Below are 19,505 nucleotides of genomic sequence, written 5' to 3'. Positions count from 1 at the left end.
TCCCCCACTCCGTCAGGGGGGCGCTGCTATTTATGCTGGCACTCACCGACTAAGTTGGGGTTCGGTGTCTTGCTAAAGGACACTTCGGCTGACGACAGGAGGAGCCGGGGATCGAACCATCAACTGCGGGATTAAATACTCACATCCGGGCACCAGCAGAAGTTTTATAGATTTGCCCAATACATTATTTAAATGAGTTAGCCCACATGTTTGTCAAAGTAGTTGCTGGTTTCTGGTTGTAATTAGAGATAAGGTGTCTTAGTTTTTTACATTTACATTTAGTCATTTAGCAGACGCTTTTATCCAAAGCGATTTACAAGTGAGGTACAAGGCAAGCAAAATCTAAGTCAAGTTTTTAAATTTGTATTTTATTTTTCGTGATTAAAAATACACCAAGAAGCTAAGATCGAAAGCAACAAAGTACTTAAGTATTTAGTATACTTAGACACTCTACTTAAATAAAGTTCTGGAGCCATGGTATAGCTTACTGTACTTGAGGATTTCTTTGTTATAAAGGACAAAAAAAATGTTATGGCACTTTTAGCTTCTAGTACGTTTTCAGAGGGAAATAATGTAGTGTTATACCAGAATTGCACTGTACTACAGCTTAATTCTGAACAGCATTAAACTTGTTCAGAATTAATCAAACTTCTTTCACCATGCAGCAAAGTCTAAGTTGATGGGTCCCAAACATTTACTGGAACAAACCAAATTGCGCATGCTCATTGCATCCTCCCTGGTAGTTAGGATAATGGCTGCTAGGTGAGATGAGCGGGTGGGCCGCATCCTTTGAGTGTGAGGCGTTTCGTCTTAAGGGCCGTTAACTCAGGAGGTGCCAAGTTAAAATGGTCGCTCTCCGACCTGAAAAGCACCCTATAAATCACTGTACACGTTGCGATCATCGTCCTTCAAATGTAAGTTGTCTCTTTTTTTATAGCTTAATAGTCCTGGCTGGACGCCATAGTTTGACTGCTAGCGAGGCTGCAGTTGGACTTTGTGGCTAGGGGCGGCGTTTGTGCTAACATGAATCTTACAACGGCTAGATCTGCTTTAATGTGAATGTTTGTGGGTTGTATCGGAAATCGGAGTTTGGAATTAGCTAATGCATAAGGTATGTTTTAATAACCCCTTAGTTTGTGCTCAGCGTTTTCAAGAGTCGCAAACTGAAAGCGATGCTAGTCGGCTAAGTTAGCTTGAATTATTGGCACTGTGCCTGCTGCCTGCTCGATGCAGCTCATCGGTTTTTTTTTTCACACGTACACCGGCATAGGTGTATTTCCAACCGGACGTATCACGCTTGGAGAAAACAAAGGTGTTTAACGCTATTTGCCATGTCAGAGCTGTAATTGAATCGGAGGAACCAGTTTCGTTATCAAAGTGTTGCAGTCTTTTTTTCTAGGTAGCTATAAGATTCTTCCGCCGAGTCTGATGGGTTACTAGAGTTCATGGTGTACCACAATCGATGCAGTACTCACTCATCCGTAATGTTTACAGTGCCTGTACTTTGTTTAGGGAGGTAAATGTAGCAGTAATGTTACTTCAGTTTAGATTACTAAAGTGGTACACAATATACGCTGTGGCTGATATGTGGCGGAATACGACGGATTAAAACGCTGTGATAGACGACTGTTTTATATAATCTCGGATTTTGCGAAGTGATCTCACTCTGGCCACTGATGCTCGTGATGATTTCGCAGTTATATAAGTATCAGGCTCCTGCCCTGGGCTGCAGCACGTAAACTCTGCTGTTGGAAACTTTAATACTAGTTTTGGGCATCCCAAATAGGGCTTGAAAACGTTTGCAGCCTCTTAACTGTAAAAAACAAAAAACAAAAAAAAATTCCAAAAGTCTTAGATGTCTGTTATTTGGTGTCAGTGTTTCGTCCCAGGATTCGAGCCACATGTTGCTTCCTGCACGTTTGTAAACCGTGACCTGTTGCAGCAGGATTAGCTAACATAAGAGAACCAATATCTTTTGATTGCTTTGGTGGGTAACTGTTGGATCACCGTGAGGGTTTATGGTCTTTTTAAGAGTGAAATTGGTTATATTAGACATATTAACTTTGCTTTAAGTTCAATCATCAACCATCATTTCATCATTTTGGACGGGCTGGGTTATTGTTTTTCATGCAGATGCAGTGTTATAGTTTGATATGACATTATACTTAAGGCAATGATGACTTTTTTTTTACTTTTTTTTTCAGCCATACAAATAGTATATAATAGTTTTAATGTCTGATTGTGTTAGGCCATTGTGACCGAACAATGTCACAAATCAGTGACTTGGACAGCTTCCTGGCATTATTGGATTTTCAATCAATGTGATTAAGTACCTGCCACAAGTCTAACCAGGCAGTTTACACATACGGTTGCCAAAGTTTGGTGTAGCTGCAGCTCTCTGTTCACTGTTAATGGAAAACCAGCTGTGCTGCTGAGTACCACCCACTGTGCACTTCAGATGCAACAGGAGCCCAGCTGCTTAAAAGGGGAAGTTGAAGAAAGCTGAACTTTATGCAAATACATTTTGATGCAGTTCAGCTGCAGCCACAAGACAGCCATTAAGGAACATTTTCATTCCAGTGAAACCAAAGCAGAAAGTCCTTCTCTACCCAAAGTAGAGGAATAATAAACTAAAAAGTCATGACATCAAGTTGTTAACGATGTTTTTTTTTTTTTTTAAACTGTGACTGTTTCCCTTTTGTGCTGATGTGCTTAAGTCAGTTATGTGGCCATTTAAAAAAAAAGAATTGCATTTTTGTTTGAACTAATTAGAATAATTCTTATATGATTTGACGAGAATTGCTTTACAATGAAGAAGTGTGTGTGGTCCTTATGTTCTTTTTCAGGCAAACCATTTTTAACCTTTTTGCCATATAAATGAAAAGCATATAGACATTGGCAATACCCTCCATCTGGTTTACTGAAACCAATCGTGATCTATCCTTTTTTTTTTTTTTTGTGAGTCGCTTCATCCCTGGTTGTAGGTTAAATAATTCTTCACTTAGCCACGTCTTGTGTTAACCAGCCTGTAATTAATCTCCCATTTATGAAGTAGAACATCTCTCTGGTATTTTAGGGGATGGAATTCAAATCCACACTGGCTGTTTTCCTACAATTGTGTTTGCTGCTCAAGTGTTCCTCGGTTATTTGCACTTAATACACTTAAGGGTGTAAGTGTGAGCAATAAACTCACATAAAAAAACATACTTAGTATTTATGCATCTCATTAAAAGTTTATCAATACTTAATCATCTTCTATAGCCCATTTTTGGGCAGTAATTTTATGGATGTCTGTTTATAATGTATTTTTTTCCCACCTCCAAACCAGGTAAAACAATCTATAGACTTTGAATTGCTCATATTGGGCTAACATCCATCAATTCACTTGCTTTTTAAAGGCTGACCGTCAGCAAGTAGACACTTTAAATTGGAATCTGCTTCTTCCTGCATGATAAAGGTGATTTACTGATTTTATTTTATTGTTTTTTCCTTGCTTCATGGGGAAGAGGCATTTATTTAATGTCATGCTTGTCATCTACAGTAGCATCACATCTTCCTAGCATTTTAATAAATTCCCATCTTTTTCTGTGTACTCTCTCTTTTCCTGCAGTGCACCCTCTGTTAACATCCCATCTTGGTGGTCAGTTCTGCCTGCGGATCAGAGATCAAGCTGAGGCCATGGCAGTGAAGGACCGTGTAGAGGCAGTCCTCAATGTTGGTCTGCGTGTTCCCAGCATCATGCTGCTGGATGTCCTGTACCGCTGGGATGTCAGCTCCTTCTTCCAAAAGATCCAGCGCTCTAGCCTCTCCAACAATCCCCTGTTCCAGTACAAATACCTGGCACTCTACCTGCACTACGTAGGTCAGTGTCTCGCACACAAATAAATGCCAGTACAAAGCTGCTGTTCTGCTTTTATTAGCTATGTCAGTCAAGATTTTACCACCCTTTAGTGTAAAATGCTCACATGTGGATATAGATTGTGAGCCATGAGGCTGCTATTTGTGGTGATTTCTGTAGTCTTCTGAGAGATTTCTTTGACATTGTGACAGATCGTTTACTCAAAGCTGACGTTTTGCAAAAATTCATCATTGTTCGACATAACCAGCTGACGGTCAAGCTGGCAGACCCCAAGCAGTCATAATTGTGATGCAAACATTACCCCAGTGCTGTGAAATATCACTTGTAACATTCCTACTTGTGTCTCTGATCTGAGCTTGCCTGACTTTTAAGTCATTTCCACTTTTTTTGATTTAGAGAATATATCAATCGGACACAACATTGACTCTGGTGGTCTAAATTATGTTTTGAAAGACGAGGGTCAGTATGGCCACTCTGAACAGTCTGCAGCTACACAGTCCCACACACAGCAAGGTGTAATGCACTGTGTGGCCCCAAAAAATTTTCCACTACAGGTACTGTTTACAAATTTTTACTCAAGGAAAAGTAAGGCTAAGAGATCACTGTTTGTAAAGGTTGAGCTGATTTTAACTACTTTATTTGCTGACATTATTATTAATGTCAGTATATCTTAACGTCATTTAAAAGACCTCGTGTGCAGTGAAATCACGCTAACAAGTAAAACCAGGGAACATAATGCAAAAACTAAACAAACAACCAAATCATAAAATTCCAGGCTAAATTGTAGGTAGGAAGAGTATAAAGAAAAGCCACCAATATAGTTGTGTATAGCTTTGTTTAAGATGTGTGAACAGTTTGGTTTCATGTACTTGAGTGTTTCCCCTATAAATGTCCCTACTGTGGGACGAATAAAGGTTTATCTCTTATCTTAAGAAAAAGAACAAACCCACGAACACATGACAACACTACTGAGTGAACTGAGAATACAGTTCTTCATACGTGCAGTGTTTTACGGAAATGCGATTTTTATCTACACCGTTTTTTTTTTTTTTTGGTTTTTTTAATCCAGGCCTCCCTAGGGTTAAAACAAGTTTGTGAGGTTTTCTTGTAGAACCACAGTCACTGTATTAGTCTCTTGACCTATTATTTTGTATTCAATAATCTGTCAATTTTTTTTAACTTTTTTTTTTAGTCTATAGGTTATTTTCCTATTAAGCCCTTTTTTTTTTTTTTTTTTTTTTCAATGAATATAACCAATTACTAAAAAGTCTTTCATCTTTCTCTTAAAAGCGAAACGTATGACAGACTATGTACCGCAGAACATTATCCCCCCCGTTCCATTCAATTTAAAAGGAATGTGGTGCAATCTAAATCTAGCAATTTAAAACGCAAAGCAAATGAAACAATTTGCAGAGCTTGCAGAGCACCATATTGTTTGTATGCATAATACTCATACTTTAGAGGCTTGTGGTCCAGTTTTTGTTTTTTCGCTCGCTCATCAGTGGACTCAATGCTCTCACCATAGCCATATTACTTCCTATTTGTCATGCATCAATATGTTGCACCACTCCATCTCTTGACTTTCACTTCCAATAAGTATTACGTTCCGATGTGTCAGTAATTAATGTCATTGTAATGGATTAACATTATTGATCACCAAGTTATTATCACAGAGCCAAGCTGTGTTGTAATTCATTAAAAGTAAACGTAAGGTTTCTCACAATGCAGCTTAGTAAGGCCTCCAGTGTTGCCACCTGGCATGGACTAAAGTTTCAATTTGTTGGCCTCATAGATTTAAAACAATGTTTTTTAAATGAAAACTCATTATTGCTTTTAGCAATACAAATCTATCCCTATTATTTTTTTATGACCTCCGGAACAGGATGCAAGGAGAGCACTTAGGAACGGTAGAAGAATTTCATGGACATGTATAAAAAGGTCTGTGTAGCACAAGTTGCAGTCTGGTGTACTTTCAGTGACACCAAAGTACTGGCCTGTAGTGAAGTTGATACTGCGGTGTCCGGTGGTCAGGCTGTGATTGGAGCTAGCTAAATGAAAACAGACAAACACTGTGTGCGCTCTTTTGCCTTCTGTGTTTGTGCGCCTGTACTGTCAGGCTTGGCTGCAGTTGGCTAATGAGCGAATAGGGTTGGTATGTGCTGACCAGTGCTTTGAGAGAGAACAGGAGGGAAGAGAAGCAAAGTATAGTGACTGTTGCTATGCACTGGAAAGTTTCTTTGGTTTACGGTGATCACTGTTGAATAATAAGCTTGTTGACAACAGTGACTGTTTGACTGAGCAATTACATAAGTGACATCTCTGTATGTGTGTCTGTGTCTGGCTGTTAACTTCATTCAAATATCAGAGGATTTTTCCATGAAGCTGAGCCCTTCTTGACTTTCCACTGTAGTCAGTCTCATTAGGTGGAGCTGGCCTGCAAAGCCAGCTTTCATTTATGTATGAATGCACTGTTAACAGTCTAAAGTAAAGTGAAAATACAGTTTTACAAAGCAATTTTGTTTCTGATTGTCCGATTTCAGTTGAGTGGGTCTGCATGTGTGACTGTCTTACAGGTTACATTCTGAGCTTGGTCCTCCTGACTCTGCCTCGTCAGCACCTGGTTAAACTCTACCTGTATGTCCTCACGGCCTTGCTGCTGTTTGCCGGTCACCAAGTCTCAAGGTATACATAACCAACAACAACCAAAAAATACAGCCAGGTTCATATGGAGCTTGCCAATAATGTATTGTTGTGAATAGACTAAAAACCAATGCTAACAGTTTACTCTGATTTGCTATCTCTAAAAATGTGTTCGATACATTTGTAATCTTTGTCAATTGAGACTGAGACCAACCAGCCGCTCCTCCTCCTACTAACGGTACATGCTTACAGTTAGGTGGGGAAGGAAAATTTTTTTTTTTTTTTTTGGTCCCAGTTTACATTTTTTTTTGTTACAGCTCTGCAACAGTTAATCAGTTATTTCTGCCTGAAATTCTATATTGATGCATTTCTTATATACTAGCATATCAAGCAGTTGATGTGATACAATGCTAGTATATTCTTTTAGTGTCTAGTGAGTGTATTGTTGTCAAAGTGTTTATTATGGTGCCTAGATTTGCCAGCCAGTGACTGTATTTGTATGGTTATATTGGGTGTAATGGTTTTGTCATGCAGACTGGTTATGTTTAGATTTGCCAGGGAACCCTAGCTTTCATTTTCGTGTCATTGTACTGTGGTCATTGTAATAAATTTACCCCCAATGTACTGCTACTGAGAGTTCCCCTTGTATCAGGGCATGTGAAGTTTATTTTGGGATCAAGTTATACAATCCTTGTAATAAATTGCATTAGATTTCCCTCTGAATTGAGCGTTTTGACCTTTCTTTTGACAGGGATTATGTCCGCAGTGAGCTGGACTCTGGCTATGAAGGACCTGTCTACCTGGAACCTCTTTCAATGAACAGATTCACCACTGCACTCATAGGTATGATATTACACATTATCACTTAAAAACACACTGAAGTTACAAACTTCACACAGTATAGATGGATACACACCCACACATTATAGGGACGATGGACTTAAATACCTCCTTTTATGATTTCAAAAGTTACAGTGTCTGTTACAGTTTGTATTGTGATTGGTCTTTTTGATTGATAGCCATGTGTTTCCAGAGTCTAAAAGTGTGGAAGATTATTTATGTGGATTTTCTGTATAGCACTGTAGAATTCAGAGGGGCTACATATATATTCTTGAATTTCAGTCTTTGTTGATATGGTGATTGAAAAATATCAACAGGTCTTGAATAGCAGTATTGCAAAGATTCCTTTAAACAACATCCCTTTTAATGCTGTCGTTAGTATAAATCCTTGTAAAGATTGACTGGTTCTCCTATTAATGTTGTCTATTTTTGAAAAGCAAAATGCTGCCGTCTATAGGACTTGGTTTCATCTTGTTAGAGAGGACTTTCGGAGTCTCTTGTGCTATAAATAGAGCGTACTTAGTGCTGATTTCACTGCACAGCGAAAGCCTGAGAAAGCGAAAATAACACTGTTGCAGTGACAAAGATGGACCACTGCAGAACAGTGGAGATTAAAGTTTCTAAATACAGACGCAACCTCATTGTCATCATTTTGGGAGAGATCACCTTTACAGAAGGGATTTTTCAATGTGGTCTCTTAGTTATTGAATAATTACAAAGTGATCACATAGATTACTGTGTGGGTGCATTTATACATATTCACATGTGCCCATCTATGTTTGTCTTTGTGTGTATGTGCAAATTGTTTCAGGCCAGCTGGTGGTGTGTACCCTATGTTCCTGTGTAATGCAGACCAAGAGGATTTGGCTTTTCTCTGCTCACCTTCTCCCTCTGGTGGCCAGACTGTGTCTCGTCCCACTGGAGACCATTGTCTTCATCAATAAGTTTTCAATGATCTTTACAGGCCTGGAAGTTATTTACTTCCTGGCTTCTAACTTACTGGTACCGTATAATCTAGCTAAGACTGCATACAGGGAGCTGGCTCAGGTAATTTACTATTTATATGTTCTAATGATTTTGAACTGAGCTATAGTGGTCCGGGAATGCTTCCTGATAAATTATATTAATGGTCCCCCCTGTCCCCCCTTCAGGTGGTGGAAGTGTACGGGCTACTAGCATTGGGTATGTCTCTCTGGAACCAGCTCGTCCTTCCAGTCCTCTTCATGTGTTTCTGGCTGCTGCTGTTTGCTCTGCAGATCTATTCCTACTTCAGTACCAGAGACAAACCTACCTCAAGGGAGAGACTTCTTTTCCTGTTTCTTACTAGGTGAGCCTACAGCACAGTTTGATTAGACCATTGGGGGGGTATGTGGGTATGTACACATAGAAACTGGTGTACATACCTGTCAAAACCATACTGAAAGGTTGTAGGGATTTTGCCACATATTTTAATCACTGCTGTAAAATCACATTGTCTGTCCTTCCTCTATGTTCTCAGTATTGCAGAATGTTGTAGTACCCCCTACTCCCTGCTGGGCCTGGTTTTTACAGTTTCCTTTATTGCTCTGGGAGTTCTCACACTCTGCAAGTTCTACCTGCAAGGCTACAGAGCCTTCATGAATGACAACACCATGCACAGGTAAGTCAGCCTGTATGTCTGCGGAATAATTATGTGTCTTTTGGTATGAGATTCTTATGATCAAGCCTGTGCTTGTTTTCTGTCTGTCTGTGCAGGGGCATGACAGAAGGCATCACCCTGCTGATCCTCGCTGTCCAGACTGGCCTCATCGAGCTGCAGGTCATCCACCGAGCCTTCCTCCTCTCCATCATCCTGTTTATTGTTGTAGCTTCCATCCTGCAGTCCATGTTGGAGATAGCAGACCCCATTGTCTTGGCCCTGGGAGCATCCAGAGACAAGTAAAATGACTACAACATCTGCAACACAGACAACATACCGTGTATACATGCTATGGTTAGCTTGTAGTTCATCTCCACCTTCAGAGCGAACATTTGAGTGCCTTTTTAGTGGCTTCATATTGACTCTTGCAAGGCAATGGCAGAGGATTTAAAAAAAATAAACACCTACAGAATAACAGTACTGCTCGTGGTTCTAACGAACAAGCAGCTCAGCAATACACACTGCAAACGTACCTCAGATCTGGACAGTACACATAAAGTACCCTAACTCGGTGTGTGTGTTTCCTGTTATGTATCTGTTCCCTTTAGGAGTTTGTGGAAGCACTTCCGAGCGGTATCTCTGTGTCTGTTCCTGCTGATCTTTCCAGCCTACATGGCCTATATGATCTGTCAGTTCTTCCACATGGACTTCTGGCTTCTAATCATCATATCCTCCTCCATCCTCACCTCGCTACAGGTAACAGACAGGGCGTGCACACAGAGATTCTATAACTTGTTCACCCACCTCTTGGATTTGGACGGTATTGGGGTTTAATGCAGAGAACCTATTTCATTGTAACGTGGAAAGATGCTCAATGATGACAAGTTTCTATTCAATTCTATTGTTGAAATTAAATTATTGTACTGCATTACACCACAACACTTTCCTTCTGCCCCCAAGGTTCTCGGGACTCTGCTTATCTATGTTCTCTTTATGGTGGAGGAGTTTCGTAAGGCTCCAGTAGAAAACATGGATGAAGTAATTTACTGTGTCAATGGGACTTATCGATTGCTGGAATTCCTGGTAAGTGTTACATGCAGACACAGTGTATAGTATATTGAGAGCTCAACTGAGAACAGCCCATCTCATGACTGTCACTGATTTTCTCTGCCAGGTTGCGGTGTGTGTGGTGTGCTATGGTGTGTCAGAGACGGTGTTCGGGGAGTGGAGTGTGATGGGCAGCACCATCATCCTGGTTCACTCATACTATAATGTCTGGCTCAGAGCCCAGCTGGGCTGGCAGAGCTTCCTGCTTAGGAGAGATGCTGTAAACAAGATCAAAAGCCTCCCCACAGCTAGCAACACACAGCTGGAACAGTACAATGACATCTGCGCTATCTGCTACCAGGTATGAATTGGTTTTGTGTGTCTGTGTGTATTTAAAGACTATGTGAACTACAATTAATCTCACCCACCAAGCATTTGGTTTAATATTAGGGATGAAATCATTACCAGTTTCACAGTTAAAAACTTCTGTATGTCACAATTTTTCAAAAAGATTTTTAGCTTTTAGGAAAATTGTGGATTTTCTTTTGTATTCACTCAGTACAGAAATGGCATATTGGTGTGACCTTCCCTCTTGAAATGTGCACAACACTGAGGACTAAAAAACTCAATGCTAGTACATTTTAGAGGTTAATTAGGGCATAAGGAGAGGGGAAACAAACAATTGAACCTGGAACTAGTTGGTTTTTTATGTACTGTTTTAGTTGTTGGGTTAATTTCTGCTAATGTATCTGTGGTATTTAAATGCAACACACGGGTTAAACTGAGTATGTGGCAACCAATAATTTCAGCATATTTAAAGAATACCACGATGATACTGATAACCATCATATTTTGGTCACTGTAATCACGATATTGTTCTGTTTGGCTACTCATTCTTTTCAGGACATGAGCAACGCTGTGATTACTCCATGCAGTCATTTCTTCCATGCTGGCTGTCTGAAGAAATGGCTTTATGTGCAGGAGACATGTCCTCTGTGTCACTCGCAACTCAAAAGCCAATCACCAGCCACTAATGTCCCCAAGCAAGACCCTCCTGCAGCCAACCAGAGCCCAGCAGGACAGGAAGAAGGCACAGCCACAGAGAATAAGAGAGATGATGGGAAGGAGGAAGGAAGAGGAGAGCATCAGCAAAACAATAAACATACCATATCAGGAGAAGCCTCTTCCTCCTCTTTCTGTGTGCCCTCACAGAACATTGCCACGACTTCATCAAAATCATCATCATCCTCCTCCTCTCCACTGGTGACTGATTACCCCTCTTCATCTTCCTTCTTGTCGTCCGATACAGTGGACGAACCCCCCTCTCCTCCGTCTCTCTCAAATACCTCCACTCCCTCCATGTCTCACCACTCTTCCCCACAGCTCCTGTTCCAGGCAACGGTGATCTCTGCTGTACGTGAGCCTGCTGCAGCCTCTCCCCTAGAAGGCGAGGACTTGTCTGCTGGTCCAGCACCACCGCCTGAACAGGCCATTTCTCCATCTGAAGAACAGTCTCCTCTTCCATGCAGCCTCTGAGTCCCATCAAAACACAAAGACATACATGCATGCGCATATAAACACTCAATCTAAACAGCCCATCTGCCTATACTCAACATGTCCAGCAGTTGGGTGTACTGTCAGATTAAACTTCAGACTTGTTCATATCCATTTTGACAGAAAAAATACAGAATCCAACTAATTGTTTGTAACTCGGCATCAAGAAAAATACAGATTGAGCTTGACAACATGTTGCCATTTTTAGGCAGTTCTCTTGGAACGGTTAAACTAAATGTGTCTCATGATGAGTTCAACTCATGCCAGCAAAGATTTCATCAGGGTGGGCTTGCCCTGTTTGAGGGGATGGGTCTCTAAACACAAAATGGGAAAGCAGGAATCTCATCTCAAAATAACTGGGAGCTGTACATCATGTCGACAAAATGTGAAATCATGAATGACACGGATGTCCCACGTCACCCATTTTTGGCTGTTAAAGAGATTTTTACATTGCAACGAGCCTCGCAGTGACCTTTCTCAACCATGCTTATGTCCTCCTCATTTCAATGCCAGAGATTTCATGTGATTGCTGCTCCCCATCCTGCCTTTGTTTGTGCAGCTTCACTTTCATTGCTGTACATTTGATAGTGTTTGGGTTTTCTCTCCTGTATGTGCCATGATTTTATGAAGAAATGGTTTGGAGATCCTTGATGGACTCTTGAAAACCGGTGGTTGCATTTTAAACCATGACAAAGTCTTAACATTTCTTAATGTCTGCAACTTTATTCATCAGTTGTGATAAAAGGGTTTGGGTTTTCACTGTTGGATGACATATGTGGGCTAGTGAATACTGAGCATTAACAGACTGAATGTTGTTTCCTGAGACCATCACATGGCTCGAAGCCTGGTGCTAAGCAGAGGAATATGGTGTGGTCCGGTCAGGTGTTTCAGTGTGAGCAAATCATGAGTTCATATAGAGTGACTCTTAATTCATTTCACGTCTTGAGCTATCTCTATTTTACTGCTTCAGTATTTGAATCAAACTTGTTTGGCTGGTCCCAGCAAAAATAGCTGTCCTCCTTATCGCCAAACTTTTATATTACTGTTACAGAGATGTTATTTTTAAGGTAACTTTTACATTACTACTTTATTGGATTGGGAGAAAGACTTGGGAGTAAGACGACACACAACAGAGGCCACAGATTGTATTTGAATTGTGAAAATGTGGAGTGTAACTTGCCCAAAGGACTGGCAAGGTGTCTTAGGCTTTACTTCATTTATAGACCTCATCCATACTCTCCCTTTTACACAGCTGATCATCTAACGCGAGCTGAGTTTGCCACCAGTCTAGCAACAGTTTAATCTCATCAACCCAATCACCCCTCTACCCCAGCCTGTCATGATCTTCTTGCTGCTCTGTCACTTCACTCTTTGAAATGTTACCAGCAAATTGAGCTGTCTGTTAGCTTTTTTTTTTTCTTCTTCTTCATACATGCAAGCACACACAAATGCATACAGTCGGCCAGTTCCTGTGCTCAGCAAATGGAATCAGACTGTGTTTTATTGAAAGACAAAACCTAAGAATGCTGAGTTTCAAGCACGCCTGTATGTAGTGCTTGCATGCGGTCACACTTTACATAGCATTTGTTTGCCCCAAGTGTGCTCTAAACTTGCTACAAATGCTTTTCTGCCATTTTTTTTTAAGTTGCATTTGCACTAATGCTATCTATATTAGCAACGCTCCCAAACTGTCCTGTGGCTGTCAGCAACCAAATACCCTCTGATATGTTTGTGTACGAGGACACAGCCCAGTCTTTGTGTGTAATGTAGATAAATGTTGCTCTGTATGGCATCTATACTAAACCTGAGGAGTGTTGAAATACAAATATGATCAGGGCTTTGATTCTCCAAAGCTTCCCAATGCTTCAGAGTTCTTTATTACTTATAAGGCCACAAACAAATGGAAACTTTTGAGAAATGAAGCCCTATGATCTGTGAGACCAGCCGGTTTTGATGCTTTTCCAGTCTGTATGACGCGCCCTCAAGCTGGTGTGATCACTCCGGTGCCCTGTACTGTTAGGGGTGGGATCAGCATGGCGCAGACCAGACAGGAGATACAATAGTTAACCTTCAACAGTATTACCTAATGACCACTATTACTAAAGGTCTTATTACTATGAATGACTTTATTCTTGACATTGCAAAGCATTGGATACAGGGCTGAGAATGAATACAGACAATGTAGGATCAAACCTGACCAATGCTGTTTAACTTTTTCTTGTTTTTTTTTTTTTGTTCTTTTTCAGATGAAATGTGGAGTTTGATGTATTTTGCACTCGTTCCTCTGAAAGGCAAACATTAGGAGTTTGTGTTCTCAAATGAATTCTCATTTTATTATCAGCTCCATTCTTTAAGAAAAGGCAGTTCTTACAATTACAAAGATTTGAGCTGTTTAATACACATTTGATTAATTTTCATTTTCAAGTATTTCCGCGGTCATGTAGAAATATCACTTGCAGAATAAAATGTCAGATGTGTCACAAGGAATTCAGTTATTGGCAACTGTATGTAAACTTGCTTTGCAGTAGTAAATGTTACAGAACTGGCCTGTAAGCTGTTGATTCCACATGTATTTGCTCAGTTTATACTCCAGGTTGGAGATATTGCAGTGTATGCAATCTCGTCTATGAACTGTGAGATTTTTTTTTATTTATTTTTTAAACTGGGAGATAATTAAAACTCAACATTTTCGAGTTTTCTATATAACCTGTTTAGTTTGACAGCTATAGAAAGCTTATGGATGTATTTAATTTAGAATCATCTTTAGATGCATTGTTTACACAGTGCATCTCTGGGATTTGAACTGTGGGATTGATTTGTAAAATGCATCAGGGAGTGTTTAGGACATTTGTCTGTGAACTAATGTGCCAAACAAATGCATCGACCTTTCTCTGCTGCTCCTCATGCATTGTCAGATTTCGTGGGAGTAAAAATGTAAAATGCTGATTTCTTTTTGTCAGTCCATACACTGTAAAAGCATGGTGGGGTGCCCACTTTGTCCTAATTTTCTTATGCTAAAATATAAATCTTACAGATATTTTGATACATTTTTCATTTGAATTTGACTGAATATATTGCAATCAATCTCGTCTGAAATCCCAAAATTTCTCCATCTCAGTTTATCACAGTCCTTTTGCACAATTGTTTGTTTTGTTGAAAATGTAAGCAAATATGGTAATGGAATCTATAGCTGCCATGGAGTGTTCTGACCCTAGTTATTATCTGGAAACATTTTTATCAGCATAGTTAGCACAACTGTCCAATACTTTTGCCTCTGACTGACAGATGTGTTGAGATTTACATCAGCAGTCTGCTCTGGTCATGTTCAGGGCTTTGAATTTTGTTTCATATGTATTTTTTTTCCTGATTACCTTATTCCTCACAACTGTTTAGGACCAGCTTTAAAAAAAAAAAAAAGCTGACTCTGACTGAATACCAGTTGTATTCCGTTAAACTACTCCATGTTTGGTTTGGGACTTTACGCTTGGCATTGCTTTGGTTATTTCCAAAACATGAATGTCAGAAATAAAATGAACCATCCACTCGGGAGCCCTCATTGGTTTTTACTTTGATATTTGAATTCACAGTAATTTGTCCTTTATCTAATGATGTTCAATAATATATTTCTGTTCTTATTAAATGAATTGTAAAACTGAAAGAGGCACAATGGGATGTTCTTTTTGCAGGTTTGAATGTTGCCTTTTATTACAGCAGTGGTTCTCAGTCCTGGTCCTCGGGTTCATAGATGCCATAGATGAGTGAGTTGGTATCGTCCGCATTCTGATTGACTGATGTTGGTAATCAGAAGTGATTTAGTGAAGGGATCTCGAACTGCATTACAGCAGTCTGTGCTACACCTTCACCACATCAGGTGGTATGTTCTTCTAACCAACTATACCAACATCTCTAGCACCATAAACGATATATGTTGATGAGCATTCAGAATGATCCATCATTCAGAATGATCCAAATAAGATGTTAAAGCAAATGTATAAAACGTAGGTATGAAGTTTACACAAACCCCCTCAGGTTATAATTGACTTAGTTGAAGCATATAATATTGTTTATGAAAGAAGCCAATCAACTTTAAAAGGCTCAGTGCACTTTTAACATGTTAGCAATGCTTCAGGCATATAATGTATGTAATAAAAAAAAATCACTAAGGAAAGTGAAAGCGATAAAGTTGCGTGCTTTAGACGCTGTGCAGTTTTTTGTTTTAACGACCCTAAGCAACACCGCATATTACTGAAGCACTGTAGTACTTTTGTAACCAGTAATATTATTATTAGTGGTAGACTGGCATTTAAAAGAGAGTAGAGTAAAGGCTAATTTATACATCTGATATTATGGGTCATATTAATAGAAAAAAACTATCATTTTAAAAAAGCATTAAAATCTTGTTCAGCAGCATTTTTTTAAAAACAGTAAATTACAGAGATTGTTTATCAGCACAGAGACTCCTAACATCACCGGTCGATTGCATTTTATTCAGATTTAATATAAATCTGATCGTCTTCTCTGCGTGTCAGGTTTGGTCTGGTGCGTCAGTGTTCGTGTAGCTACACGGGTCAGACACATGGTGGCGCTGTTGGGTTGTTTTTGGACAGAGTGGGAGCTGATCAGGGAGAGAAGTCGTGGGTGGGGACGCACAGACGCGCACACACACACAGACTCACACAGACACAACTAGGACTACTTCTGTCTGTACTGTAGTGAGTTGTAGTGTTTTTACCTTGATGTGTTTATTATTTTTTTTGTGTGTCCCATGTTGATCGTGTTCTTCCAAGGCCTGTCTGACGCATGCGTGTTTGTGTTCCTTTATTTTGTTGATCATTTATTGGGATTTAATGTTACGTTAGAAATCACAAATAGATTAATACTTAATTATATAACCAATGCTCAACAAAGCGCTCCTCATTATAGTTGCATCATTTTGTCTTTTAAAACGCTGACAGCTTTGTTTCATAATACTGTAAATGAGAATTATCTCCGATGCTTCTCCTGCATTCACAGCTGCGTTTAACCTCATCACATTTGAATTAAAACATTTTCCACCATTCATATGTGAATAACATCCGTTTTCAAAAGTTTTGTTTAGAGGCGAGATTTCTCAATTTGCGTAATTATAAAATTGTTAGGCCTCCTTTAGGGAGCCAATAACCAGACATTTGTCGTCTTGAAATAAAAATTTTAGCCTTATATTTTTCACATCTTTTGACATGAAACAACAGAGACATTGAGACAGATTTTACCTTAAATATTTTTGCATAAAGCCTCTTAGCTCACTCCCATAGATCTCAACTCTCCTCCATTTACACATATATATATATATATATATATATATATATTTTTTTTTTTTGCCTCAGCTGTGAATTTGTTTAAATCCTATACGAGCAGATCTGCCACCCTCTCTCTCCCTATAAGCAGGAAACTGGGGCATAAAAGACTCTTATTCTCCATAATCAAGGTCAAGAGCGTTTTTCAATCACCTTTGGGAATTAAAGCCTGGAACGGCGCCAGTCCGGCCTGCCAATCATTTTCACAGCCAGCTGAATAATACAAAAGTTGTTGACCTTTTGCACCTCGATAGATCAATACGCTGTGGCTTTATTTTAAAATAGTTCACAGAATTATCTATTAATATTTTGTTTAGTTTCCCTCTCTGCGGTGTGATAAATTGTTTCAAATAACAGATGGTGCTGGAGGGAGAGACAAAGCAGGGAAATCTGGTAGCAATTATCCTCAATTATGTTCATTGTTATTTCGAGCTAATTATTGTTATTGTCACTTTTGTTTGTGTGTCTCGCGGCGCTAGTCTGCAATAACCGGGCCTACGGAACACGGGAGAACATGAGCGTGATGGGACGTTGAAATATGGCTTTTATAATTGAGCCCAATCAGATGGTTTAAATAAAACTAAGATGTAAATGTACAGACTGGGGTTTCGTATCAGATTCACCAACTGTCTGCAGCTACAATTAGTCTAATGGTGGGTTTATAGAGTGTTTGACCAATAAAATACGTTTACAGAAATACTTTTATTGGAGCCAGGGAAATCATTTTGCAGGGACACTAATAATTATGCTATTCCGATTTGAAAGAATTTTGCTGTGAGAAACCCTGGTATTTATAATCAAACGTTTAAAGTAATGATGTGTGGACAAACTAATATTTTCAGGTCTATCGAATCAAATGCTTCACGTTTCAAAAGTGTCTTTTCCCTTCTTTAGTCATGTTTCTATGACAGCCTGTTGTTTTTTTACTCGCTTAAAAGTAGAGATATTTAAGTGGTGATTGTCCTGCACTGAGAAACGTCCAGTTTCTTGAAACGCCACGGAGCAATTTGTGCCAGGATTAGCAGCGCACATCTGGAGCCAGTTCTGCTCTACAGGGGAGAAAGAAAGCAGCTGGTTTTCAGTGGGTCATTTAAGAGCTGTTCCACCTTTACAGAGAAACATTTTGTACTGAAACATTTGTGCGAAAATCCCCTGGACAATGACTGAATGGGTACCCGGACAGAGATGAGGAGAGGGGCTCCGTTCCCGCTGCATGGGGCGGACCTGGCTCCAATCTCGCCTTTATTGGGGGGGCGTCTCCTCTCATCTCCTCCCGTTCTTGTCCCCTCCTCTACTCTTCTCCTGTCCCCTCCCCATCCGTCTCTTTCCATCCTAACTCCCTCTCTCTACCCCTGGGGCGAGAGAAGCCCGTGTTTGGTTCTCAGAGAGAGAGAGAGAGAGTGGAGTGGCGAGAGCTCGGGGATCATCCGCAGGAAGCATCGCTGCGCTGGACCACACGTCCCGGACCACTGAGCCGAGGAAGAAGAAAAGAAAGCAAAGAGCGAAAACAGGAAGAGAGAAGTGTCAGATAATGATGACATCTGACCTGGGTGCGAGGTGATCTTTTCTGTCTGACAGCAAGCGTGGATCTCCAAGCGCACCAGGAGTGACTTTTTGAACACCTTTCTACACTGGGTCTGACGCGTCCCGCTGTTCGTCGGGCGTTTTTTAACTTTGAGTTTCAAGTCGTTTGGCACTTTGGATCCTACTGTCCTGATATGTTTCTCCGTCCGTTTAAGCACACACTCCCTCCACAGGACTAGAACTACAGGAATAGAGTCCACGCGTGATTTCTATCGAGGCGTGCGCAGCAGCAAAGAGCGCGGCTACGGTACCGCTCCGAAAGTGAAGGATCTGCTGTAGAGAACAAGTGCACCGTCAGGCGCAGAGAAACTGAGAAACCGGAGGGACAGACATCGGACTTCGCAGGTTTGTTAATGTTTGGGATCCAGGAGAGCATCCAGAGAAGCGGCAGCAGCCTGAAGGAGGAGCCGCTGGGAGGCATGAACGCTGTCCGGAGCTGGATGCAGGGGGGCGGCGTGCTAGACGCCAACACGGCCGCCCAAAGGTGAGCGCTACTCGGGTGGAGAAGACGATGCCACCCTACTTTATTTACCGAAAGGAATCTCGGTGGTTTGAACTCGGTCAGGCCACGGAACCTGTGTTGGTTACGGCGTAAGAGACGAGGAAGAAATGTGGATTTAACGGCTGCTAGGAAACGAAGAATATTGTGCAGAATAACTGCACAACTTATTGCTCAACATTTACAAATTTGAGACAACACACTAAACAGTTAATGGCAACACGTGCTTTTTTGTGCAGTCGATTTTACGCACGTGCAACATGCGCCTTTTGACCAGAACTAGCTGAGGTCTGATGAGAGTGAAGCCAACACGACGAATACATAAATTCAGGCCTATTATGGTTCAAAGGGAAAAATATTCTGTCTGTCTTCTCTTTTCTAAGCAAACTCATAGTTGTTTCCATGAGGAAGAAAATCCCTCATATTGTAAATGTAGACAAATCTTTACCAACTTAACAGACAAAGTAAACTAATCAGCTTATAATATCGTAATATCTTTTTTTAAAATACACATATACAACTGCTTTT

At 40.3% G+C, this 19,505-nt stretch overlaps 2 protein-coding genes across 8 annotated transcripts in view; both read left to right on the top strand.

Annotated features, from left to right (window-relative positions):
• The first annotated feature begins 727 nt into the window (after window positions 1-727).
• LOC137107780 (RING finger protein 145-like) lies at window positions 728-15,146 on the top strand. 4 transcript variants are annotated; one of them, XM_067491759.1, is made up of 13 exons: window positions 728-914; window positions 3,399-3,457; window positions 3,611-3,862; window positions 6,433-6,541; window positions 7,251-7,342; window positions 8,151-8,386; window positions 8,491-8,666; window positions 8,838-8,978; window positions 9,074-9,256; window positions 9,566-9,713; window positions 9,918-10,040; window positions 10,132-10,365; window positions 10,908-15,146. In XM_067491759.1, exons 3-13 carry the CDS (start codon window positions 3,679-3,681, stop codon window positions 11,538-11,540), a joined length of 2,259 nt encoding a protein of 752 aa, XP_067347860.1. In that variant the 5' UTR covers window positions 728-914; window positions 3,399-3,457; window positions 3,611-3,678; the 3' UTR covers window positions 11,541-15,146. The 4 variants fall into 4 exon arrangements, with proteins under 4 accessions (XP_067347860.1, XP_067347859.1, XP_067347861.1 ...); XM_067491758.1 differs by lacking the exon at window positions 3,399-3,457 and having other exon boundaries at window positions 729-914; XM_067491760.1 differs by lacking the exons at window positions 728-914; window positions 3,399-3,457 and adding an exon at window positions 965-1,111.
• A 3,103-nt stretch (window positions 15,147-18,249) lies between these two features.
• Window positions 18,250-19,505, top strand: part of LOC137107887 (transcription factor COE1-A-like) — an 85,024-nt gene continuing 83,768 nt past the window's right edge. For 3 of the 4 annotated variants that reach the window (XM_067492015.1, XM_067492016.1, XM_067492013.1), the window contains exon 1: window positions 18,253-18,962. In XM_067492015.1, the coding sequence (XP_067348116.1) occupies window positions 18,832-18,962 (131 nt within the window). In that variant the 5' untranslated portion in view covers window positions 18,253-18,831. Of the gene's footprint in view, window positions 18,963-19,505 lie in introns of all 4 variants that reach the window. The other variant, XM_067492017.1, reaches the window with a different exon arrangement.

This window comes from Channa argus, chromosome 22 (genome assembly GCF_033026475.1).
Source record: "Channa argus isolate prfri chromosome 22, Channa argus male v1.0, whole genome shotgun sequence".
Lineage (NCBI taxonomy): Eukaryota > Metazoa > Chordata > Actinopteri > Anabantiformes > Channidae > Channa > Channa argus.
The sequence above is the reverse complement of the archived record's forward strand: the minus strand, read 5'-3'. Positions and strand labels throughout refer to the sequence as shown.

Excerpts from the sequence above, each read along its gene's own strand:
- LOC137107780 (XM_067491759.1), top strand. The coding sequence starts at position 3,679 with ATGGCAGTGAAGGACCGTGTAGAGGCAGTCCTCAATGTTGGTCTGCGT. Across the intron at positions 6,542-7,250 it reads GCCGGTCACCAAGTCTCAAG|GGATTATGTCCGCAGTGAGC; the intron begins GTATACATAACC and ends TTCTTTTGACAG. Across the intron at positions 8,387-8,490 it reads CATACAGGGAGCTGGCTCAG|GTGGTGGAAGTGTACGGGCT; the intron begins GTAATTTACTAT and ends TCCCCCCTTCAG.